General features: G+C 40.4%; 1 protein-coding gene across 3 annotated transcripts in view; it reads left to right on the top strand.

Moving 5' to 3' along the window:
- Positions 1 to 1,151: 1,151 nt before the first annotated feature.
- ADTRP (androgen dependent TFPI regulating protein) overlaps positions 1,152 to 26,854 on the top strand; it is an 84,506-nt gene continuing 58,803 nt past the window's right edge. For all 3 annotated transcript variants that reach the window (XM_075211324.1, XM_075211322.1, XM_075211321.1), the window contains exon 1: positions 1,152 to 1,280. In XM_075211324.1, coding sequence (XP_075067425.1) covers positions 1,153 to 1,280 — 128 coding nt within the window. In that variant the 5' untranslated portion in view covers position 1,152. The remainder of the gene's footprint in view (positions 1,281 to 26,854) is intronic.

Here is a 26,854-nt window from a genome sequence, read left to right as displayed (position 1 = left end):
TATTCTTATCATAAAATTAGACATATTACTCTTATAGAATCTTGTACCTTAAAAACAGAAATAATTATAACAGATTTTTTTGGTATGAAAAGGTTGCTAATAAGCAATCTCAGCAACATGGGAATGCAAATGTCTATTGTAAAGGATAACAAATAAATGTGTAATAAATTTCTACAGAGAAACAAATTGTGCTTTGTTAATTTTATACCACATGCAAGTTGACTTTTGGTAATATGATGTATTTAAATAAACTAAAACGCAACCAACACATTTTTTTTCTCCTCTATTTCACAGAGCAACATAATGATGAGCAGGATACACATAAGACCCAGGAGGCGGAGGAGGACAAGGATGGCCAAGGCGAGAAGGAAGGAATACACGTGGCCACAATGGTCAGCACCAGGGAAGCATGGGCCATAATTTGGAGCACTGTGTCTAAATTATACTAACTTATCTTTAAAAAGGCTTTTCTTTCCATACAATGCTTCCGATATTACCCTCCTCATTATGTTGCTTGACAGTTGTCATCACAGTGGTGATCGTCTGTGTACACTCATTAACACCAGGATATATTTATTACTTTATTTCTGCTTTACTTTATAGATAATGGGTTTCTGGAAAAGAGATCCTGTACCTGTATAATACATGTGTTGTCAGTGTCAATTAATGTTCTTCCAAGGACCAATTTTAGAATCAATTTACCGTCACAAAGCAGCTTGTTATTGCTATTATTTTTCTGGCATTATTTCCTCCTCTGACTCCCTGGCAGCCAATACTAATGGTTAACTCCTTGCTCAGCTGGCAGAAACAGGAATTGAAAACACCTCACCAGGTATATAACACAGCTCTTCCTTCCCTTGTGTATTTTTCCATTCTCTCCAGCTGAACAAGGCAGATGTTAGTGTAGAGTCTTTTTTTTAAAAAAAGGGACTTGTCTTACTTTTTCTGGGATATATCCCAGAAGATCTCAGTGCCACTACGATTCTGGAATGCTAGCTGAGATGGGGATGGCTCCCTGGGCTGCAGACAACACTCGCTTTAATGCCAGCTATTCCAGGGGCAGACTGAAAATCTCTTAAGGGATAACTGGATGCAGCCTAGCGAGTCATCAACAGGAACAGATTAACCACATTTTTCCGGGTCATCTGGCATATGAATATCAGCACACAGCTGCATAGCTGGCTATATACAAAAAAAAAAAGAAATTCATTCATTTTCAAGTGTGAGACATCATGGACCCAGAGCCTGCCCCAAAGAAACCAAAAAAGCATCAGCTCAAAGTAAGTACATAGTAAGGGTGCAGTTTGTTGCTTTAGAGCAGTTAGTACTTAATATTTTCTCCAGTACCTTTTCCTGCTGCAGGGAAGAGAGCTAGAAAAACCCATAATAGAGTATGTGGTGTATATGATAAGCAACTAGCAGTAGTGTGTGCAGTTATTGTACATCACAGATCAGTGAAGATACAGATCAGCCTCCTGAGCAATTAAGGAGTCTTACAAATTGGATGATGAGAGCCTTTACAACTAAGGAAGACCTCTATGCTTGCCAAGTAATAAAAAGAGCCAGGTCTTAGCTTTATTTAAAACCTGAGGATATGCCAGCAACTTCTAATTATGACAGGAGTTATTACAAGGGAAATTGGCTTGGAAGATGGACAGCTTATGAATGTGAATTGATTTCCCTAACGGTATGACAATTTACTGTACCTGGAATCAGCCTTTTAAAGACACTTCCACACTTCTTACTACCCCAGGGGGTTGTGGCCTGTGACACTTTTTTTCAATCACCATTTGCATGTTGCCTGATTTACTACCCAATTCTACTATGTGGCCTAACTTTTCTGTGGAGCGTCACACAGGCCCAATTTCATTATTAATAAATCCCCTATGAATTTGTCCATCTTTTGATGCCAAACATGATGGAATTATGATAATGTGACATACCTTTTCCAAAGATATGTGATTATAACTGTTTCGGATACTGCCAGTACCCGTCATTCCGGACCCTGGTGTGATTTCTGCGCTTTGGTATGGAGTGCCACCCAGATTTCCCAAAATATGAACTATGAAGACATTTTCCTTTGAAACCCATATTTCTATATACCTGTATAGGCCTTCAAATGTGGCCTTTGTCTCCAAGATTCTCACCTAGGCATCTGGCTCTCTCATTTACATTTAGTGGTTCTTTGTGTTTACACTTCCTATTGAAAGGAAGTCAATTAGGAAGTGAAATACATGATCAAAAACAATGAATGTCTGTGATCTGCGTATCTTAAGCAGGTCTCCTCAAAAAAGGATTTGCTCAACCTAATTACCTCCTACTGGGCTAATTGTTTCCTTTTTACAAACATTTGGTCAAACATTTATCCGAGTTGAAAATCAGGTTCATTTATGTATCAATGCAATGTTTTATTTGGGCGCTGGCATTTAATATTCTATTTCATCAGATTTATGCTCTCATCCTGACAAACGTCATTAAAGATATCCTCTTTAAATAATGGGAACAAGTGTACAGACTGCAGTCTACTCCTAAAAGATTTGATCAGTTGTATACAATTCAAAGTAAGGAAGTTTCTAAATGGGATGCAATTCCTAAAGCTGATGCAACTGTTTCCAGTTTATCAGCAAAAACTACCATACCCTTAAAGGATGGTGGACCTTTAAGGGATCCTATGGTTTGGAAAATTAAGAGATGTTTCAAAAAATGGTATGTGTCTGCAGGAATAACGATTAAAGCAGGAGTGTCTTTGGCCTCAGTTTCTACAGCATTAAGTATGTTGACCCAGAGAATGACAGTTCTAAACTGCAGTCTCTGCCACAAGACATGAGAAGATCTATTTATTTTTCCCACCAATGAGTTAAGGAAACTAGAAAATATTGTCCTGGCAAACAATATACAAGGCAGTTTGGGGAAAACCTATTCAGACAAACTTTCCGTTCCTTCAGAGACAAAGCTGGGCATCCTAGATGAAAAATACACAGTGGCTCGCAAACTGAGCAACTTCAAGAAGTGGCTGTAGGGAGCAGAAATTCAAGACACATGGAAACTTGTACACTTGCAAGTTAAGATTGGTGGGTGTTGGGGATAATGTCGAGACGTTACAAAATAAAATTTTAGGATATTCCCAGAGGGAATATTTTTGTGGAATCCAGATACCCAACCTACGCTTTACTAAAGGAAATAGTAGTTTTTCCTGTCCCTACCAATCAGCAAAGCAAGGAATTTTATTCCAGACTTTTTCTGATGGAGAAACAATCAGCATATTTTAGGACAATTGTAGATTTCAGAACACTAAACCAACATGTCCAAACAAGGCATTTTCGTATGGTCAGTAACTTCAATTTTCAGGGCTATAGATATAGGGGATTACTTAACTTCGATAGATGTGCAGGATGCTTACCTACACATTCCTATAGCCGAACAGCATCATTCTTTCCTAAGATTCTGGTTTCTAGGCCTCCATTTCCAGTTTCAATACCTACCTTTTGGCCTCTCCACATCCCCAAGAACATTTACCAAGTTGTGGTAGTGTTGATGGCAGCTTTAAGAAAACAAGGGATTGCAGTTGTGCCAAATCTAGATGACATTTTGGGAATAGGGAAATCAAGATGCATTGCCCAGAAAAATAAAATGAAAGTAGTCACCATTTTACTAGATCATGGCTGGATCATAAATGTGAACAAGAGCCAGCTGATACCCACACCGCAGCATCAGTTTCTGGGTGTGAATACAAATAAATCAAGGGACAAGGTGGCCGTGTCCAGAGACAGGCTACTCCAGATACAATAACTGTCACACACAGTTCAGAAGACAAATTACCAAATACTGAGGAAAATCAGGAGACAAATAGTGGAAGTAATAGTTGTTCTCCTTCGTCTCACAGACCATGGCTATTGATAGCCCAGGAGATTATTTTAGAGTAGCATTGGCCGCTGCCTCTTCGACCAGACCGGCTATTTCAGGGTTCAACTTATTAACCAAAGGCACACTTACTTTGATGGGATGGAGATTGAGTGGGCACTGTTCTAACAAAAGGGAGTTTCCAGTAAGGTAATTGAATAGCTGGGATCATCATAATTTATTTATATAGCGCCACTAATTCCTGAGAAATAAAAGTGCATGCGGCTTGGCACTGTAACTCACTTACATCAGTCCCTACCCCAATAGAGCTTACAGTCTAAATTCCCTAACACACACAGACAGACTAGGGGCAATGTTGATAGTAGTCAATCAACCTACCACTATGTTTTTGGAGTGTGGGAGGAAACCGGAGCACCCGCAGGAAACCCACGCAAGCACAGGTAGAACATACAACCGCCGCACAGATAAGGCCATGGTTGGGAATTGAACTCATGATCCTAGAGCTGTAAGGAAGAAGTGCTAACCACTAAGCCACCGTGCTAACAGTTGGAGCAGAGCATTGTTGGAGCAGACTACAGTCCTTCCTGAGAAATAAAAGTGCATGCAGCTTGACACTGTAACTGAAGTCACATCTGCTTTTTATTTTAACACAGTGAAAGGTGATTTTTTTTTTTTTTTTTATAGCCGTACAGTGAGTGTGGGTGGAGGATTGGGGTCTACTCGTGAGTCGCTACCTGAAATCTGCATTCTGTGACAGGCAGCCTGGCAGACAGATTTGCTGCCAAATTGTCTCTCATCACAGAGCGTGGGCTGCAGAGCTCTTAGTCTCACAAGAAGAGTTCATTCTTATCTTGCGAGACTAAGAGCATTCATACTCACTCTGCTGGAAGTTTCCATGGCTCCACCCAGATTGTGGTGATGTCAGCAGCACTAAACATATGCTCAGGTATATACAGTGGGCACGGTGTGGCTTTGTGATGACCGTGATGTTGCTGCTATTATCGTCTCTACTCCTTATTTCAATTGGAACTTTGTCTGACTCCTCTCATCTTGCTCTATAAATATATGCTCCCTCACCAAAATCCAGGTGCACTTGCACAAATCAAGGTGCATGGCAGGCAGAGAGGGGCATGTGTGATTAAAGCTGGGGGGCATGTATGAATCAAACAGCTGGGCAGAGAGGGGCATGTGTGATTAAAGCTGCTGGGCAGAGAGGGGCATGTGTGAGTAAAGCTGCTTGGCAGAGGGGGCATGTGTGTGTAAAGCATTTGGACAGGGGGACATGTCTGTGTAAAGCATGTGGGCAGAGTGGGCATGTCTAAATAAAGAATGTTGGAAGAGGGAGCATGTATGGGTAAAACATGCGGGCAGTGTGATGATGGGGGCACAGTAATGAGGGGGCACAGTGTGATGAGGGTAACAGTGTGATGATGGGACAGACATATCTATTATTTGTTGCTCTTATTGTTGTGATCTTATAGCTATATAGTGTTATATATTTATACCTCTTTATAATAAGCCAGGTATATAAAAAAAAAGTGCAGTAGAGAGAAGATATATATAATAAAATGCAATATAAAATGAAGTTTATTTTTTGTTGCTTTACTTATTTCCATTATTTAAGATTTATCATTTATAAGAATAAAGTATTGCTGGGTTAAGAGACACTAAAATAGCCTCTTTTTTATATTGATGAATATATATTGTTCCGAAAACCTTTAAAGATGGGCCACTACTTATCGGCCAGTGCTGTGTGTTTGCCCCCCAGGCTAAAGTCTGCTAGCTAGCTCCTGTGTGTTTGTGTATAATAAACACACATGTGACTCTAAAACAGTATCTATTTTGCATGAGAGGAGTAAAAAATTAAAATGGACAGTGTAAAACATGAAGAATCATGTCTGTACCTGAGGTGCAAAATCTGCATACACCTTTAGCAGCAAAAGGATTCAGGTATTATTAGATAATATAGGTATTATATAGATATTATAGAAAAAGAAAAAGTAAAAAAAAACACATTTATTTTTTTTATACATGAAAAATAGGAAAAATAGTCTTATAAGCATCTGTAACCACCTAAAAGAGAAGTCTTCTGATGTTTGTCGTGTGAAGGAAATTGTTTCATTACAGTTACAGTAAACTCAAATAGTTGTGAAATGAGATTACAGTATGAGTCAAATTTGAAAGACGGTTATTTATATCACCAGCCCCTAGGGCCACGGGTTTTATTATCATATATCAAGAGTTATAGTCATCTAAAACTAGCAAATAATAAACTTGTGATCATTTTGCTATCAGCATGCCATTATCAAGAGCCGGTCTTGTAGGCACCCTGGGGAAGATTAGGCTTCTATATGACACCATGGGAAAATAAAGGATATGAATTATGGTAACAATTTGCTTCCTCCAATGTTGCATCAAGGTCGTAGTTACTCAATGCTATGAATTCCATTCTTTACCAATAAAAATGCAATTATGATGACGTGATGTAGTGGTGATGGGGTGATGTTTAACTTGTGTCACTGTTGAGAGGCTCTACAGTGTCTGATTGACATATACTATATAAGTTCTCTATAGTGTATATTATTAATAGACTTGCTTTAACACCTATTATTCAAATTTTTGTGAATCAGTTATGCTCTAAGTCCTCATAGTTTTGTGCAGAATATTCACATCAGTCCCTATTTTATTATCCCGTGTTACAGGACATAACTTTTCATTCTGATCTTTTGAGAAAATCCAAAACTTATAGCACACTATGTTTAAGTTTGCTGAGACTGCAAAATTTGTACTTAAGCTATTTTAAATGGTTTATTCATCTATTTTCAGCGCATACTGACAGTTACAGTATTATAAGAAGGTTGGACATGGAAGTGACATTTTTGTTCTTTTTACCCTGCATATTTTCAGGTTTATCCACAGCCAAAGTGCATACACATTTGATAGTGGTTGTTCCAAATACAGGGACATGGGTATACACATTGAACTGTGCTAAGCAGATAAATAAGTACACAGACAAAGAAGCGGTGCATATTTTTTGCAGTTTGTAAATAGACATGTGTGACGATACAAGGTATTTAGACTGTCCCAAATACCAGATACCTTGTTTCTCACAGGGCACAAAGATGTGCCCACAGTTCCTTTTAGCCCTATGTTCTCCAACTGTCCCTATGTGCGATGGGAATTAGGCAATGGGCACTTTCAGGCTTAAGGGGCACATTTATCAATCTTCTCATAAATTGAGTTTTCAATCCTTATCGCATTGATATTATATATTATTGAACTGTTTCTCAAATTTATGAAAACCGCAACACAGAAACAGCAGTTCCGATAAACTGCTGTTTCTGTGATAAAAATAACATACTTACCCCGCCTCTTTGGAATGCGCTGTCTCCGGATCTCCTCCTTGTCCTCTTTGTTTTTCTTCATACTGGAGTTGCGCATGTGCAGTTCGTCTGAGCGCACAGACATCTCCGCTCTGTCTCTGCAGAGAGCGAGCGGTGAGTGACAGGGAAGGATCATGTGATCCCTCCACACATGCGCTGTCGAGCTCTGCTCTTCGGAGCAGAGCTGATAGCACTGAAATCTTTCAATTATGATAAAGTTATTATCATGACAAGTTACTGAAAAAAACTTTTTTTCGTAACTTGTTAGATTGTGGTAGGAAGCAGTCACCATACTCTTGTATGGGGACTGCTTGCATAATGAAGCAGAATGCAAAGCCATGATATCTGCTGCGATTCACCTTTCTTAAATATGAGTAACACTCCAACATGCGTTGGAGTTCCGGAAACATAGAGAGTGCACTAACACCACTTCATAAATATGCCCCTAAAAGCCTGTCTGGGACCTCTTCATGTCTGTAACAGGAGATCTGCTCTCCATGGTGTTTAACATTCATGTGCATTGTTAAATTACATGTATTAATTTTTAGTGAATCACTACCTACTGTATATAATGTAATGATGCCTATGTCTGTTTCTGTGTGAACTAAAATAGTCAATTCAGTGTGCTTTCTTGTTCAACCTCTTCCCTGCGGAGATAGAAAGACTGCAGAGTTCTCCATCCGCCTTCACTACATATTGCAGTGAGGAGTGCACATTCCTTTGTTCACAAAGACTTTAACAGAAGTAAAAGTTGAATGTGAGCTTCTGGTGGCCCAGAAGAAAAGGTGCAGTACCTGCAATAAGGTATTAAACTAACAGGAGGAAGCTCATCCTTGCTAACAGTTTTATCAGGATATTTTTCCCAGTGCATAATCTCCATTGTCTTAGAGATCACACTTTCCTGCTGGAGCAGAGCCCAGTAGGGGTTTTCATATGTAGGCAATCAGTGCCTACTCCTTTGGACCAGTCCACTATAGATGGGACCATGATACAGGGCATTCTCACACCCTCTCCCAGAGGGCAAGAGCATGAGAAATGGCAGAGTTTAAAAGTCCCATCCTAGGAGAGGCAAGGAGGTTCTGAGGTGGACTTTGTTGTGTGGTTGCTAGAGTTGTTGGAGCCATGACTGACTTGGGTTTACAGTCCCCACTGACCCCACTGACATTCAACAAGAGAAAATACATGTAAACCACCTGTACACCTCTCATACAAAGCAAGTGCAATTACTAACCCACACTCTTGGAAAACATACCTCATCTTTCAGAAGCGGAAGCCAACAGATATACAAATGAGACTGTCGAACAATATCCAAACTACTCACGACTCACTGAACTGCCGACAGGAAGAAAAGTCATAAGCTGCAAATAGTAAGTGTAGAATAGATGGTGAAATTGAGCATTACAACGCCTCTACCTAGGGAAAGACATCACAAGCTTTTAGTGGGTTTAGTGGATTAAGCGCCAGCTGTTGAAAAAGGGTGCTGGAATATAACACAGCTACAGGCTAAGTATTGCTGGAGTGACTATACTGGGTGGACAGTAGGTGGCGCTGTATCTTAAGTTGTCACTGTGTAGCCTCTCTTTATTGTGATGGTGTTCTCTATTCGGACCCTCTCTATAAATCATCCTTTTTGCGAGTTCATACCTGTACTGGTCACACTCAAGTTTGTTCCATAATCTTTTCCTGTGTGTTGATGATTGTACATAGAAGCATAATCTGCACCAAGAACCATATTTTAAGTTTAGCCTAAACTGAGATAACAATAACATCCGTGAAGGCTCAAAATTAATGTTTGGAAGGATTGATAGAGGGGTGGTTTGGATTTTGGAAGGGCTGATTTTCACTGCTGTATTTTTTTTGCCTCAGGCACTCAATTTTGTTGAGCTACCTCTGAAACTTAAAGGGTTATTCCATGCTTTTGGCCAGTAGATAGAAAAATAATAAAATTCATTCCCAGTTACCCCCATCCCCTATTCAAATGTCAGAGACTTTGGCATTCTTGGACTTGTGTTCTCTGTGCACCACTATATGTGTCTTGGAGAATATTACAAGCCACTTATAAGGGGGAGGGTTGACAAAGAAGCTGAACCAGCTTCTGCATAGTAAGATAGATAGAGAACATAGAAGAGAGAATGACAAAAGTCACCACTGTTTGAATGAACAGCCAGGACAGAGTGCTATTATTTTACTTTATACTGCTCATAAGCAATATGTCGTTTTTTATTTTTATATGAAGAAACTCTTATCTCAGATGTAAATGTTTAATCCTCTGATATCCCAGTCTTATTTTAAGGCCTTTTATAATTGGTCATTAATTGTAAGCATTTAATGTTTTTAAAGCCTAAACATATCAGGCCTGATTTAGTAGAGCACATATTCTGAACACAACCCATGCTCAGAATATGATGCCCGTATTTTGGATTTACGAGTGACCGAATTCATCAATGCACGGATCACAAGATCCTGTTGAATTTGGATGCAGGCCTCTGTAGCATCAGGTGCTGCAGGTACGTACAGCTGCCTGACCCGCCGGCTCTCTAAAATGTTTAAAAATAGATTTAAAAAAAACAAAAACGCAAAAACCTTCCTTCTAAGAATTAACCCTAGTGTTGCCAGGCTAGTGTCGGTTGCAGCAAAATGCGTGGGATCCCCCTAATTGTACAGCAACCAGCACTAGGCAAGTCAGTTGGGATAGGTGACATTATAGCAGGGGGGCATGCGCCATGATGGCAGCTGAGGGCTTGATTCTGGCTGGTTGGCCGGCTGTGATGCTGTCCAACCTGTCGGCTAACTTACAATAGTCCCAGAGCTGGTGCAAGAGATACGGCTTACTAAGACTGTGGCTGTGTGCACTCAAGTTTGGCACGCCCACATTGTACAGTCACTACGGCCACATGCCTCTTCCCTACCCCAATCGCTGCCATTTACCGTAGGCTGTAGTAAGTCCCTTTTCCATGTGTTAGAGCATGGAAAAGGGCTGTTTTGACGGCCGTATCTGTCAGTCCTGAGCATGCACAGAGTGATGTTGAGTATAATACGCTCAAAACAGCCAGATACATGCCCTAATGAACGGACTTGTATGCTTAAATTTTTTTTGTTAAGTGTTGTCAAGTTGTTTGTGTAAATTTTGTCATTGCATGCCGTGTTCAAAGACATTCAATGTGAAGATGTAGGTGTCATGTTAGTAGTACTGAAAAGGCCACTGACTGCTATTGACGCAACTAGATTGAGAGGCGCAGAGTCTAACACACCCCCGGTATTCATCAGGGACCCCCGCAAGGAGGTATGGGCTTGGCTGCGTGAGGTGTGCAGGTTGCGCTTCTCCCAACTAGTCACCAGTGCAGTGGAGCGCACACAGGAAGGCAGATTGCAGGTGCAAAACAGCCGAGACGAGGTACACCAGGGAATAGCGAGGAGAATGGTCAGAGGAAGCTAAGGTCAGGAACTTGCTGGACAAGAGGTTGCGAATCACAAAGCCAAGGGATAATCAGGAAACAAGCCAAAAGTCAGCAATGGGAATTATGGGCGGATTAAAGGGGGGGGGGGGCAGGGGGCACGTCCCCCGGGCCCCACTCTCTCTGAGGGCCCCCCGCCACCGTCCGAGAGGAGAGAAGCCGTCGCGCAGCAGCTACAAGTCAGCGATCTAAAATGTACAGCAGCCGCTGGCCCCCTTGCCGGTCCCATAGTGGGCTACCTTGGGCTGGGTCACTGGGCCACCTGCATTTTTTTTCCGTTAAAATAGGCTACTGAGTCGAATCTTGCCCCCCAGGCTAAAATCTGCCAGCCCTCCCCTGCTGGTGGAAGGGATCAAGTATTTTATCAGTTATTACTGTTTGTATCTGTTACTGAGTAAATATATTTTACATTGGTCATCCACACTTGTATCCATTTGTTATTAGCACCAATGTACACAAAGCATACTAAAATACAATGGATTTCTATTGAAGTGCTCGCTAGTTATCTGTCAAAGTGTCTAGCAAGCATTCTTTATGACAAGTTTTTCCTCTTGCGCAACTTCCTGTGTCATTAAGTGTAGAGCCTTTAATGTTGAGAAAAGATAGCAGTTACAAGCGTTGAGCACAGCAGTGAAGAACATCTATAAAATGTTACTAAAGCAATGGACAATATTAATGTGGCATTACTAACCTGGGGGTGGAGGAACAACCAGAGTTGTTTGACTCAACCACATCTGGCTACAGTGAATGAAGAAAGTGGCAACATGGAGGAAAGTTGTCAAAATAAAGTGAAACCAGACTGGGATGATATGTTCAGAAAGAAAGAGGAACAGCAAAGTAATAATACAATACTTTACTAATATTTGTTTTTGTAACAGTGAATCCCACTGACATCACTAGGATTTTACTCCAGGTCTGGGGCTGCCAAATAAGTTATCTTTGCAAATCTATTCTATCTTTTATTGTTAGAAAAATAAGGGAGACCTATTGTAGCCTCTGTTGTGGGGTGTGGTGGTTATTGAGCCCGGAAGTGAGGGTTTGGTCCTTCAGCTGCTGTGGTTGCTGCTGTTGAGCATGTGCAGCTGCTGGTGCATTCATGCTGTGAGGCCAAATTTGGGCTTTCAGTTTACTGCCCTCCTTTTGCTATGAATGCCCCTGCTCCCAAAGGCATTTGCTGGTTTTGTAGAATACTAACAAATATTATGCCTGTTTCATACCTCACAACTCCCTGACCTTTATTAAATGTACACATATTTGGTGTGCATAGATAATGTTAGAAAAATCGATTACACAAAACTCTATTTTTTGTGATTCTGTGTGGTATACCCACGTTAATTGACATAAAATAGAAATATATCTATTTTGATATGTTAACAAAGGAAGCTCTTATAGTTTAGGGGAAATTAGTATAAAATTTGTTTGAGTACAAAGGGAAATTAAATAAAAAACAGGGTGCATTTAGCAAAAGTTTAAATTAAGTGCCTACACACGATGTTAACCCAAAATTTTTTCTCTCTACTATGTTATGTAGTTTGTTTATTTTATTTGAAAGAGAACACTGTGAAGACATCATTGAGAAAAAGGATCCATACAGCCATCCTGTACTAAAGGAACAATTCCTCAAGCAAGAAGATCAGGATGTTTAGGAATTCCAGTATCTAAAATGTTGCATGAAGATGAGGCAGTATCGATTCTTCTATTATATATATTGAAAAATATCCTTTGCATAGATTTGTTGTTGAAGTCAATAGAAGGGGAGGCAGTCATACTCACCAAGGACACAAGGCAGCATAATGCAAAACCAGAAAGTCTTGCATTGTCTGTTGTCTTGTCGGCAACACCTATTGATCCTTATACTCAGAAACACTAACCTCCAATGAAAGCCATCACTAAGAGTAAGAATATGGTTCATGAATCCTCAGATATTAAACGTCTCACAGGATACATGCAGAAGCAGTGAAATAACATTAAGAGAAACAACTGCAGTAATTGAGGATAATGAGATTTCTCATTTTTATAACATTATGATTAACAACATGTGAAAGTTCTTCCTGTATGACTCTTGGGTGTAAAGTGTAACATTTTGCATTTTGCATCTTTAATCAGACATTGTCCTAATATACCCACCACATATACCCACATACTGGACACTTTCTACTAATTTTACCAGCTATGGATACACTTGCACCATACTCACATCTATAGCACAGACTTCTGTTCCGCAACATACAGTCCACAACACAAGCATACCGCACATCAGGGGTCATGTAGAGTTGAATGCATGTATCTATTTTGACCATATGGTGCATGTGGCTGATCGGTATATATATATAAATATATGTATGTATATCGCACCGATCAGCCACAACATTAAAACATTAAAGCCACCGACAAGTGAAGTGAATAACATTGATTATCTCATTACAATAGCACCTGTGAAGGGGTGGGTTAAATTAGGCAGCAAGTGAACAGTCAGTTATTGAAGTTGATGTGTTGGCAGCAGGAAAAGTGGGCAAGTGTAAGCATCTGAGCGAGTTTAACAAGGGTCAAATTGTGATGGGTAGATGATTGGATCAGAGCATCTGCAAAAGGGCAAGTCTTGTGGGTGTTCCAGGAATGCAGTGGTTAGTACCTACCAAAAGTCGTTCAAGGAAGGACAACCAGTGAACCAGCAACAGGGTCATGAGTGCCCTAGGATCATTGATGCACGTGGGCAGGTAAGGCTAGCCAATCCCAAAGAGCTATTGTGGTACAAATTGTTGAAAAAATTAATGCTGGCTATGATAGAAAGATGTCATAATACACAGTGCATCGCAGCTGCTGTGTATGGGGCTGCGTAGCTGCAGACAGATCAGAGTGTTCATGCTGACTCATGACCACCACTGAAAGTGCCTACAATGGGTACGTGAGTGCCAGAACTGGACCATAGAGCAATGGAAGAAGGTGGCCTGGTCTAATGAATCACGTTTTCTTTTACATCATGTAGACGGCTGAGTGTGTGTGTGTCATTTACCTTGGGAAGAGATGGCACCAGGGTGCACTATGGGAAGAAGGCAAGCCGGTGGAGGCAGTGATGCTCTGGGCAATGTTCTGCCGGTTTTAAGGTGCCAATGGATGGACCCGCTGCCCGTATAATGTAGTCCAGGCGACAGAGAAGCATGATTCATAACTCCACAGAACACGTTTCCACTGCTCCAGAGTCCAGTGTCGGTGTGCTGTACACCACTCCATCCGGGGCTTGGCATTGGTCTTGGTGATGTGAGGCTTGCATGCAGTTGCTCGGCCATGGAAACCCATTCTATTAAGCTCCCGCCACACAGTTTTTGTGCTTACATTAATGCCAGTTTAAGTTCGGATCTCTTCGGCTATGGAATCAGCATTGCCATCTTTTTTGCACCATGCACCAGAGCAGTTGTTGACCCTGCGCTGTGATTTTATGTGGTCTTCCAGCAGGAATAAAGTTTCACGAACTGTCTTATTGCAAAGGTATCATCCTATCACAGTACCACGCTTGAAGTCACTGAGCGACCCATTTTGTATCACAAATGTTTGCAAATGGAGACTGCATGGCGAGGTGCTTGAATTTCTACACCTCTGGCAACGGGCCTGATTTAAACACCTCAATTCAATAATTAACAGGGGTGGTCAAATACTTTTGCCCATTAATGTATACTGTATCTATATGAGATGAGAATGGTGTCAATTCATCCTGCTCTGTTTTGTGGTCAGGGTTAATTAAGGAGAAGCCTGTGCTGAACAAACTTGACAAAGGGAATTCCACGTGGAACATTTAAGCCCAAGTTCTGCCAGAGAAAAGTGTGAAATTGCACGTCCAAATGTGTAATGAGATGAATATTCCATAAAATAGTTTTGAGTATCTCTAGACCTAATGGACCTAATTCAGAGTTGGATATATGCTAGTTTGTGTAGGATATCTTATGTGAAATCGCACTGCACATGCTCATAAATTGAGCGTATGCAATTTAGCAGAATTCATACCTGAATGTATCTGACTCTTACAAACCCCTGTGACTTGACAGGCGGAATGGGAGAGTGAAAGAGAGGACTAATGTATCCCATGTACAGTAAGGTGTGTGCACCCAGATGTGGGTTATTCAGACGCATTCATTTGTGTAAGTACGCATGTTTTCAACCATATCTTTTGCACCTGCAACAGGGTAAAAGTAAATCCTGAATGATAATGATGACCAAGCCAGCATTACTTCAGCGAGGTTTATGTTGTGTACATAGTATAGTGCATACGTGTAGCTTGCTAGCATAGTGAATGCCCGCAATTGTTTATTGTTTGCTAGTTATGTTGTGCTTGGCTTATAACATTGTATATGCTCACTCTTCAGCCATGAATGTGCACATAGATTTTGTTAACATAATGCAAAAATGTCTATAATTTTTTTTTTACCTTGATCTTTTCAACTATTAGAAAACTTTTGTAATTTGTTCGGGACAAATGTAAAATTTCCCATATTTAACATTTTTAGTTTAATCAACATTTGGCTCTTAAGTATAAACATGTAAAAGTGGTGCATTTTCTCCCAATTCTGACTTCTCTGAACCCCTATGCAGAGGCGAACACATCCTAAGATAAGTCTGGCTTGGAAAATGGGCAGAGATACACCATAGTTGCATACATTTTTTAAACAAAACTTGTGTTTATTTTGTGTCCAGCACTGAATCAGCGTCAATGTCTTTTACAAAGCTACAAGGATTTCCCATCTTATTGTGATATTCTAAATGTAACTACTGTAGGTTCCAGCAAACCATGGGGTAAATGTATCAAGCTGAGAGTTTACCGGCGGGTTTAAAAGTGGAGATGTTGCCTATAGCAACCAATCAGATTCTAGCTATCATTGTGTAGAATGTACTAAATAAATGATAGCTAGAATCTGATTGGTTTTTCAAACCCGCCGGAAAACTCTCAGCTTGATACATTTACCCTCATATCTCTTATCTGGAGACAAACCTCTGCCATGTAAATGACTACACCGCATTCCAGAAAAAAGGTGTTGTTGTTATTTCTGGTCATCCCATGCTAAAACATGTATGCTTTTCATCTTACACATTTAAGAGTAAAGGTAGAAAATATGAAGTCAATCATCTTTATCCAACTTGGTTAATAGACTTGTTTACTACACACATATGAAAGTGAACAGTCCATTTGTTTAATTGTGCGCTTTACTAAAAGAGTCGAGTTACATTCCCTGTCTTAAGACACATATAAAAACCATTCCTACCCATATATTTTACTGAACACCTGTAAAAAAAAATAGTTAAAACATCCCTATTTATAAATAGGATAAACTTCCAATTAAATACTCAGAGCAATAGCTCAGCATGTTCTTAATATACTGAAAGGTTGATACATTAATTATATCTTTAGCTTATTGAGGCTCCATTGGTGTCACTCTGGCATTCCAAGAAAAGATTAATTTCACTATATTAAACACAGAAACTCCATGCTTGAGAAAAAGTAATTCAAACATGATTTTCATTTTTACAAGACTAATTATTATAACAATTGCTGCTGCTTTTGAGATAATGTAATGGTTTATTACGCTCTTTTATTTGAAAGTGGACTGAACGAGGGAAATTGAAAACATTTGAAAAATATAGAAAGTAGTCCTGTGAAAAGACAGGTATTTGTTAAATTAAATTTCATTAAGAATGGAAAAAGATATATGAAGGCAAAATTTGCACAGAAGTAAATTCTGTAGAAAGGAGTGAATATCCGGTGTACAATCGACATTTTCCACCCACACAAGTTGTTAAGAGTGACTAGATTAATGACTAAGATAATCCATTTGCACAGCTTTACAAGAATAGGAGAATTGATTACGGAAAAAGAAACATTGGCACATATCTCATTATGTAGTGCTTTCACCCTCTACTTGTTCATAAATGTCAGTCCACTTCAATGGTTCCTATTTCTGCGCTACAACTACTTTTCCTGGACTCCCAGTAGTTTTGCAAGCTAGCAAATCTTACTTTACTGAACAATTTCCCAAATGTAAGAAGTTCTCCAATACTAATGACACACTGCTGAGAGATCATATTTGTAAATGCCCTAACAGTTCAGTAAGCCAGGAAAATCAAGGGTGTTCTCAGTGCTTAATGATTTCTAATGCATGACAAATATGCCACATTCTATGGGGCTCAGTCAGTTATGCTCACAAAATGAATTGGAGAAAATGTGCAAAGTGTATAATGTCCAATGCGCAGTGTGCCTCGATTTGTGCAAGTGCACCTTGGTTTGTGAGATTGTGCCAGGTATGGTGCTAGCACAGGCTGAGGGGATGAGCTGGGTCAAAGAATGTATCTTGCAAAGTTCAGAGTTGGTGCTGGGATGCAATGAGATTTCATTTAGCAAATCATGATTCTTGAAATTAGGGTCAGAGAGTGTGCATTTATAGGTTGTCCCTTGTGTTCCACTCCACAAACGGACTTGAATTTATTTAGGTCTCATCTGATACAATTAAAGGGACCCAGCACGGTGGCTTAGTGGTTGGCACTTATCTGTGTGGAGTTTGTATGTTCTCCCCGTGTTTGCATGGGTTTTCTCCCACACTCCAAAAACATACTGTAATCAGTATGTCAATCTCCCTCCTCTTTTATTTTATTAAGACATTAGCCATTTTTATTGTAGCTATGTTCCAGCTGTAACAGCTTCTATACACTATAGTCCTGGCTTAGCTGATGTTCAGGTTTCTTCCTGCACTCCCATGTAGCTGATTAAAATGTGTCATACTATGACAGCACATTATAGCATAGCATGCATAGCGTACTGTTATATTAAAGCACAGGTCTGGACAACCTGTGGCTCTCAAGGTGTTGTGCTGGATATCGGTTGGCAAAGCATGCTGGGGCTTGTAGTTTCACAACACCAAGAGAACTGTAGAGCGCTTACCGGTTGGTTGGGGGTCCACTGGAACAGTGCTGCTGCTTCGTTAATGGCCTGGGTGGTGAGCCAATCAGGGGTCAACTCCTGGCCGCTGGGAGGTTTGGCGCTGAGGCGAACCAAACGGGGCTCCCCACATCACCACACAACGTCATGTCAATGCCACGTAATATCAGCGTGCCACCATTTTGCAGTTCGGTGGTGAGAGACAGAAGCAGACGTCGGGGGACAGATGGCGTGGAAAAAGAAGAAGATGCTGGACAGAGAAGAAGACGTTGCGGTCAAGAAAAGAAGCAAGAAGAGAGAGCGGAGGCACAGAGACCTTGTCAGGGCAAAGAGCTACACTGCCTCCTGAAGATCCGACAGGATCAAGATCCGAAGATACGGCAGTGCATTGAGGCGGCGGCAGACTGGGGAGTGCTTGGAAAAGATCCCCGAAGACTTGGGAGACAAGTAGGGCCCTTGTGGGCACCCCACTCTCTTGGTCCATGACTGCACCTCTTTCATTTCTCTTCTTTTTACACAAAAGGGTAGAAGTTTGGGCATTTAGGCAGGTAGAGGGCACAAGGCCCAGCACCATGAGGGTTGAGCAGGTAGGGTCCTCAGGCCATACAGGCCCGGGAGTCTAGTAGGGGCAGCAGCTCCCGTAGGATAGAGTTGGGCACAAGGCCCATAGGTAGTTTTGGCACAAGACCCTGAGTTAGGGCACAAGCCCCTTTAGATAGAGTTGGGCACAAACCACACTAGGTAGTGAGTTGGGGCACAAGGCCCTTTAGTTAGAATTAGGCCAATTAGATAGTAAGTTTGGTCACAAGGCCCTTTGTAGTGAGGGGGGCTCACTATAAGGCCTATGATAGGTGGGCACAAGGCCCTGAGTTGATTTAGTATGGCTGTAGACCCATTATGTTGTGAGGTGCTAGGCACCTGCCAGATGTTTAGAGAGCAATAGACCCTAGTGTTTAGGAAGGACATTAGGTCCTGGTTGATAGCAGGGAGGTAAGCCCTTATAGTTGTATAGCAGGGCGCTAGGCTATGAATAGTTTAGGAGGGTGTTAGGCCCTGTGTAGTTTAGTATTTAAGCAGTGGAGAGTGGCATATAAGGCCCCTCGATCTGTCCGAAGCGGCAACTAAAGTTCTGAGCCCAAGATATACAGGCTTAGCAGCCGGGGTTCAGGTGGCGGGAGGAGGCCTGCTGAGTGGCTGAGCACTGGCAGACATGGATAGCCTAGGATGAGCAAAGCAGCTAAGGTGGTGAACATCGCTGATCATCAGTGAGGTTGTCACGTCAGGTAGGATACCGCCCTTATGCTGTTGTGGTTTATTTCTTTTTGTATGCCAGCTGTTTGTTTCCCTCCGCATCCTTTACTGTAGGACCCTGCCATCCACCCCTCAAAAGGGCTGTGTGCAGAGCAGAGAGAAACCTGAGTGAGTCTGGTATCCTCCATAAACCAGGTAGGGCATCTGTGTGAATCTGTTCTTACAGTGCATTACAGAACCACAGGTTGTCCAGATCTGGTATAGAACATTACATGCAATTGAACCCACTATGTGTGGGAATATATATAAACACATAGTGGATTCAGTTCCAGAAAGGGTGCCCTGGGTTGTCTCCACATTCTCTAACAAGAATAAACAAACATTCACATACATTTCAAGTTTACAATCAAACATACAATGTGAATGCACATACACAACAAAATGTCATTCTGCCAGGACACTGCACCCTCACCATTAAAGTATTCCAAATAAGTCTCCCTGTTTACTTTTGCCATGTTACTGAAATTCCTCACCTGGGAAGATTCAAGTGGTGTCAACCCTACCACTTCCACAACGTCTTCAGTATTCTTCATATTGCTAGGTCCATTACACACACTGTGGCTTTTAGACCTAGGAAAGTTGTGTAGGACACAACAAACCATCACCACCTTCTCCACTTTGTCTAGCCACAGATTTATGGTGGAATGGCTCTAAATCTGTTGCACAATATACCAAAAGCTTTTCCGCAAATCACCTCGCTCTTGACAATCTATAACTAAATATCCTCATCTCTGTTGTGAGATTTCTTTGGGAGTAAGGTTTTAATATATTGGGGTGCAATACAATGGCTTCATCAGTTACAAAAACAAAATTTAGCCCAAATTGTGTTTTGGTTATGGGTGGCAAATTAAATATATTGTTTTTAAGTTTGTCATGGAAGGGAGTCTGCTCTTATGTCACGCCATCTGACAATTTTCCATTTTTCTCAATGTCCACAAATAGGAATTCATAGTTGGCATCCACTATCGCCATCAGAATAAGGCCAAAGATTTCTTTATAGTTGTAGTAATAGCATCCACTTTTTGAGGGTGGCATGATTCTGACATGTATGACACCGCCACAATTGGGGAAATTCAAAAGAGGTTCAAAATCTTGTCCAATAACTTTCCATTCCTCTACCTCTACCGCTGAAACTGTAAGAGAAAGATTGTTGTAATATTAAATCTATACATGCGTGTACTGTCATACTAACTAGTTGACCTACTCTTTTGATTACACAGCCAGTTGTCTTATTAGAAGAAGGATTTGTTGCTGTGGCAGAGAAATGTGGGACAATGCCACATGTCACCCAACTGCAGAAGAAAGCCAGGAAAGCCCATTTCTACCCACCAAGCTTATCACAAACTCATGCACACAGGACAATGGTAAAGCTACCTCAACACAATTGGATCAAACATTCAGGAAGGAAAAGAAAAGGGCACATGAGCATGATCAAAGTGACCCTCATTCATGGAAAACGATAGCGGCTGTGAACCACTTGATGTCAAAGGAACCAGATGAATTTGACCAGCTTGGAGCAACACTTGCCAAAAAAATGGGGAATGCAAACAAAGAGATGCAAATAGAGATGGAACGCTTGGTTTATGACATAATTTATAGATCAGATAGGGGGGGTCTCTCACAAGACACAGTATTGACCCAATCCCCCCACACACAGGACCAAGGACATTTCAGGCCAGCCCAATCTCATACCTTTCACCCAGTACTGCTCCACAGGCATCATCCCATCATGGGAGGCTAAGCTATTAACCCTCCTGTCTCTCCTGCCTACAGGTCTTCAACACATATGGGAAGCACAAGTATGCTTCAGTACAAAGGGAGTCCGTCACTATTGGAAAACAGTGAACATTTATATTACAAACAACTGTGACACCTGTGTGTTATATGCTTTACGTGTGCCCTATTTAAGTTAAAATATTCATTGTGCTTTCCCTTCTTCAGCCCATCTCTGGTCTGTACACCAGAGATGGGTCTCATACCCCTGTAGACCCAAATCAATGTTTGTCCTCAATTCTCATAAATATTTGTTCCGCTTTCCCATCTTTCCCATTTTCAAACCATCTCTGCCTCTGGTGTGCAAAGATGGGCAGAGATGTGAAAGATATGCATATCTTGACAACATATAGGTAAGAAGAAGTGCTTATACATCTCTACAGTTTTTGTTCTGTATATTTTGTTTGTGTGGTTTATAATATGTTAATATGTTTAGTTTCTATTTTATTTAAAACATTTTTTTTAAAAAACAGACTATTTCTTTTACTAACCTTCATACAGTATATTGTTCACGCAAGACTTGTACAATGGCATCACGGGTCTCAGGTATGATCAAACCCAGAGCTTTCGGTGAAACTGTTGTGCTGTATTTGCGATCAGCCAGTGTCCTGCCTGTGGCCAAAAGCCTTAGGGTAGCAACCAGTCTCTGCTCTGCAGAGATGGGGCTCCTTAATGGGTGACCTCCTTTTGGATGAGTGGGATGACAAGCTCGAGCAGCTTCTGGAATGTGGGGTCATTCATCCTCAGGAAATTCCTGAAGTCGTCAGGGGTGCTGTCCCCTATCTCCTGTAGCAGGGGCATAGGTGAAAAGGAGTCTCTCCTCTGGAATCACTCCTTGGTCAAACAAGTATGGTTCTTTCTCCTTCTTTTATTCCGGGTCTGTGCTTACAGTGTTCTTGCTATAGCAAAACGCAAAGACCACAAGTTTGCTATTATCACAACAATATACACACATATAAAATACACATAGAGCACAGTGTCTGTATCCATGAACATATATCCCCACCAACAGTTACAATTGTTATTAAACTGCCTTATGTAAAAAGTGTACCCCATACCTCTGTAAACTAGTTTAAGAAGGGCCAACTTTACCTTCTGTTTAATGTCATTGTATGACATTTGTTTTTATCAACTCAGAGCACTGTATAATAAGTTTGCACTTTATAAATAAAAGGTAATAATAGTAATAAATAACAAGGGTGTAATCCTGCATAAACACACATAAATACACAAGATATCAAAATTTCATCCAAGTCCAGCTTTGTAGAGTAGCAGATCATTTTGCAGAGGTGCTAGAGATATATCGAAACAATGCTCAAGTGTCACTTTTGCTTTGCATTCTGTTTGGTTTTCTGGTTCAATGGTCATGAATATGTTCATGGTGCAATCAGCGATTCACATTGATCCAATTTTGGCGTTTGAAATTTGAGGCTCACATTTGACGTACCCAATTTGTGTTTGAGTTGCACTGTTAGCTCTTAAGGGTTGCTGTTAAAAACTGTTAAAATTAATTAATGTAAAATTGAATGTGCTCTACTATCCAGTTAATCAAAACATTTAGTAATTTTGGAGACATTTGGATTTTTATACCATTTAATCGAAACAATACGATGCCTATTCAAGTATCTCTAGTTGCCATGGAGATTTTTATACTGAGACGTTACACTTTAATACATCATGTGCAATACTGTATTATTGTATCATAGCTACCGGGGCCTGGAGGTGAGGGTGGGCTGGCAATGCGGGGTCACCTTTCCAAAGGTTGGGGCCCTCTCTGGGCATGCGAAGAAACAGGCTGGTAAAGGGGAACGTCATTGTCCAAATTTTGCTATGGAGCCTGGTGATGCTGTTTTCCGCTCCTACTGTATAGGTCTAACTTGGTGCATAACAATCTCCATCTTGTTTGTTGAATTTTATTATAAGATACATTTTTGCATTTTAAATACTCCACTTTAACAAATATTACATTTATGAAGTTAATATATACAGAAACGAATTGCATCTAACATATAAAAAATTAGAAACTGCATTGTATTTTTGGTCACTATTGAGAAAACTCTGACCTAGGCAAACATCTCAGGGACAAATCCTTAAAACCTGGGACCATCTTTGAAATTTAGAGGCAGTTGGCAGTGATGTGGTTGGTTGCTGCGGGGTATAGATTGTGGTCTATCATTTCACTAAATAAGTTCTAAAGATTGTAGCTGATACTGCAATTTCAACTTAGTACCAAATACAATTGCTGGTAATGTTGTCAAAGACAGCTTATTTTTGAATAAATGTTGCTGACTCACAGCCACATTCAGAAAAAGCTTGAATTAAGTCTAAAAATATTTTGCATGCGTGCAGTGAACAGCGATAGTTTAGAACTATTTTTATTTTGATATACCTCTGGGAGATGTACCTATTAATCATTCATATCTTCTATGCAAAGTCTGTGAATGGATCTTTATAATCAGATACAAAAATAGAAACCCAGACAAGTGTATGGGAAATGTTGTTTAAAGAAGAGTATTTACAAAGAAAATGAGGGTGCTGAATCATATCACAATTTTATTCTCTTTTGTTCATGAACATACATTTTATTGCACCTAACTATACATAGCAAAAACATGTCCACTAAATGAAGAGTAAAGCAGGTGAGGCTCATTTACATGTAAGGATATTGTGCAAAACAGCATAGGCTGGACTTGTGGAGTCTAGCGGATACATTGTCACAATTCTAGCAGATACATTGGAGTCTCTTTTGCCAACCTGAAACAGTACTGACAGTAACAGAGGGGTGGAGTCTAACAAACCCTTGGTTTTTGCTAGGCAGCCCCGCTGCTAGGTTCGCAGGTCACAGCCCTTTGTGCTGCCAACGGGCATGATGAGTTGGTATCAAACTGCAACAAGAGACTGATTAGTGTAGCCGGGACTGGTACACAAACATACTGCAGAATGCCAAATCAGAAAGCGGAGGAAGGTCAGAACAAGCCAGGTCAGCAACAAGTAGGAGCCCAGACACTACTGAATGACAGGCAGAGGTCTGTAATGGTCTGGGTCAGAATTCAACGAGATTAGTCACAAGAAGTACAGGCCCTCTGAAGTAAAGGTTTGGAGCCTAATACTCTGGCACAGGTTTGTGCACTGGCAGGTTTAAATAGATGAACTGATGAAATAGGGCGCATCTCAGGTCTGCACACATGATTGTACGGAGTAGGATTGTGGCACAGGATTCTGAGTCTGGAGCACAGGGAAGAGTAGAGGAAGCGTGCCGAACAGTAGGTTCAAAAAGTAACAGCTGTGTGACAGCTTGCACATCTCTTGCTGTTCTTGGACCATACTATATGTGAGTCCTTTTGGGGGCATTTGAAGGGACAGATTTATAATATCATTTACAATATCATGTACTGCATCACTGAAGGCCTATCCTCACCTACGGGACCCATAGCTGACACAAGAAGTTCTATCACTGACGTGCAAAAATTACACTTTATCTGCATGGCACTCCACACTAACTGATCTCACTGTAAAATAAGTCCCAAGAACGTTGTGTGGGATTTGAAAAATCTGACACTGAGTCATTTATGAAATCTAAGCTCTTGCAGTTCTGCAATATTTCTTTATGTTTCCCATCTTCTCCTACTTGGCCATCAAGCTCATTTCAAGGTGCATGCTCTTTGGAAACAACCCTGTAAAAGCAGTAAGTGCCTAGTTTTGTTTGTTGGCTAGGGCTAAGGGCTGATTAAAAAGTCAACCAACTAACATTTTATGACCATTTTTTTTATGACTTCAAAATCAAAATGTATTAAAATACTGTTCAGTTGACCCTCATTTATTTTTTACATTACTCATGAGAGTGAAGGCACATTGGAATGTTTTTATTACATATGTCACTTTTGTCCAATTGAAGTTTTTTTTATTATATTTGTCATGATGCACTTAGAAATACGCTATTCTAGGGAAGTGCAACTGGAAGCTCCAAAGTGTGTGATACCTTTAGATGTGGCCAAGAATGCAATTATTCTTTCAAGAGGAAGGTCTGTGCACCGTCCTGCAAAGCAGGGAACACACATTTAAATGCTCCCTCTAGTCTCATTTAAATAATCTTGTCCCACACCCAAAAAAATATTCTACACATCACTGAAAAATAGGTGCAAGTGTGCATCTAATCTGCTGTTTGTAAGAAACATTGTTGATCCACATAACTCCTTCAAGTGGCTCCAAAGTGTGGTACATATAAGCTACTTTGCTGTGGAAAGACATTCCTGCACCTTGATAAAGGTGCCTACTCTCTGCAGTGAGTGCCCTTCTTTTAATAAACCTGCACTTTGGGAATGGTTGGGTGTGCAGCAAGCACCCCTAACAGTTTTAGAGAAACCGAACCGTGCATGGACCAGTGAAGATTTTTAACATTTCACCCTATTGATTTTACTACCCCAAAGATTGTTATTGGTGGTATCCAAAATTATTTTCTGAACTGAATAGAAGCTATTTAAATTGTAGGGTATTTTACCATGTGGACATACACATTAACATTCTGTCTTCTCTTGCTTTGATTTAACTATTGGGCAGCATTGTGGCTTAGTGGCTAGCACTCCTGCCTCACAGCACTGGGGTCATGAGTTCTGTTCCTGACCATGGCCTTATCTGTGTGGAGTTTCTATGTCCTACTCATGTTTGTGTCTATTTTCCTCCCACACTCCAAAAACATACTAGTAGGTAAGCTGCTATCAAATTGACCATAGTGTTTGTTTGTATGTTGGGGGGGGGATTTAGACTGTAAGCTCTAATGGGGCAGGGATTGATGTGAGTGAGTTCTCTGTACAGCTCTGCGGAATTAGTGGTGCGATATAAATATCTGATGATGGTCTGGTAATTATATATATATGGTGACCAGGGTATTGATTTGGAAGTATATATTTTCACACTTATATGCTAAGATTACATTCAAATGATTAGTAGGCAGTATAGCATACATATGAAGAGTCTTTGCTACAGGAATATGCAAGTATTATTTTCTTGCATGACCAACTTTCATTCTACTGGTTCCTATTCAGCAGCTGTTTTCAGTTGATAAAGTAAAATGTATATTCCATGTGGGTGGCAGTGGGTGGAATGAATTATTAAAGAGAGCATATCATACATAAACAGTTTGTTCCCATACAGATCACATTTTGTATTAGTGAAGAAATTGCTGGGCTTTTCTTTAAAGTGAAAACAAAACAAATTATTGTGCACTTCACTGATTACTAGATGCCTGAAGGTGAACAAAATACACAGCAAAATCACAACCATATAATTTGTCTGATTTCCTACTGGGAACTAAATTCTAGACCCTCTTGAAAGACTAGAAAGCCCCTTGGAACAATTTTCAGCATGTCTATGCATAGTACACATTTGTGCACATTTATAACTTTATAACATAATGACTACAGTAGGTACTTTCTATCTTTGTGACACATTTTAGCATTTTGTGCTGGCTCAATAATAATAACTAGAATAAAGTTCTAGAGACTAGAAATGAGTGTTTTGTTTTTTTTGCTTTGATTGCTTTTTAATATGCCATTAGGTCAGAATAAGGGTACAAAACAAATATATTTTCATTTTTAAAGGAGGTGCTTATTCCCTTTTCTATGAAACAAATTGTTTCATTTTAATTTGATTTTACGATTTTACCATCGACTGAAAATCCAGATGAGCATGCAGATTTATGAGGACACACCTACATGATTTACCTTCAGATCTGTGCTCTTCCTTTCTCCTAACCATCTGCTGAAAAGATCTTGACTGCACACTCTATAGAGATCTGCCTACACTGCTGGTCGTGAGTGCATACACACTTCCATATTTGTCCGACATTGTTTCAACATTGATAGTGATTTTTAGTCAACATTATAAATATATTATAATGTAATATTATAAAATCAAATTAAATGATACTATGCTTTGGTAGGATAAAACATGATCATGGGAGTGTGCACATTAATGCGATATCTCGGCCGTTTATCGTGTGGTCTGCATGATAATTGGGTGAAAATCCTGTAGTGTGTACCCAGCTTTAGACCAGTAGCAGCATGTTCTGAAGGGGCTTCCAGTGATCCTGTGATTACAGGGGGTACAGGGTGCAGAATACTGCATCCCAGTGTAAAGTGACCCATGTATGCCTG

Source organism: Mixophyes fleayi, chromosome 5 (genome assembly GCF_038048845.1).
Source record: "Mixophyes fleayi isolate aMixFle1 chromosome 5, aMixFle1.hap1, whole genome shotgun sequence".
Classification (NCBI taxonomy): domain Eukaryota; kingdom Metazoa; phylum Chordata; class Amphibia; order Anura; family Limnodynastidae; genus Mixophyes; species Mixophyes fleayi.
Note: the sequence above shows the minus strand (reverse complement) of the source record. Positions and strands in the feature narration are given on the sequence as shown.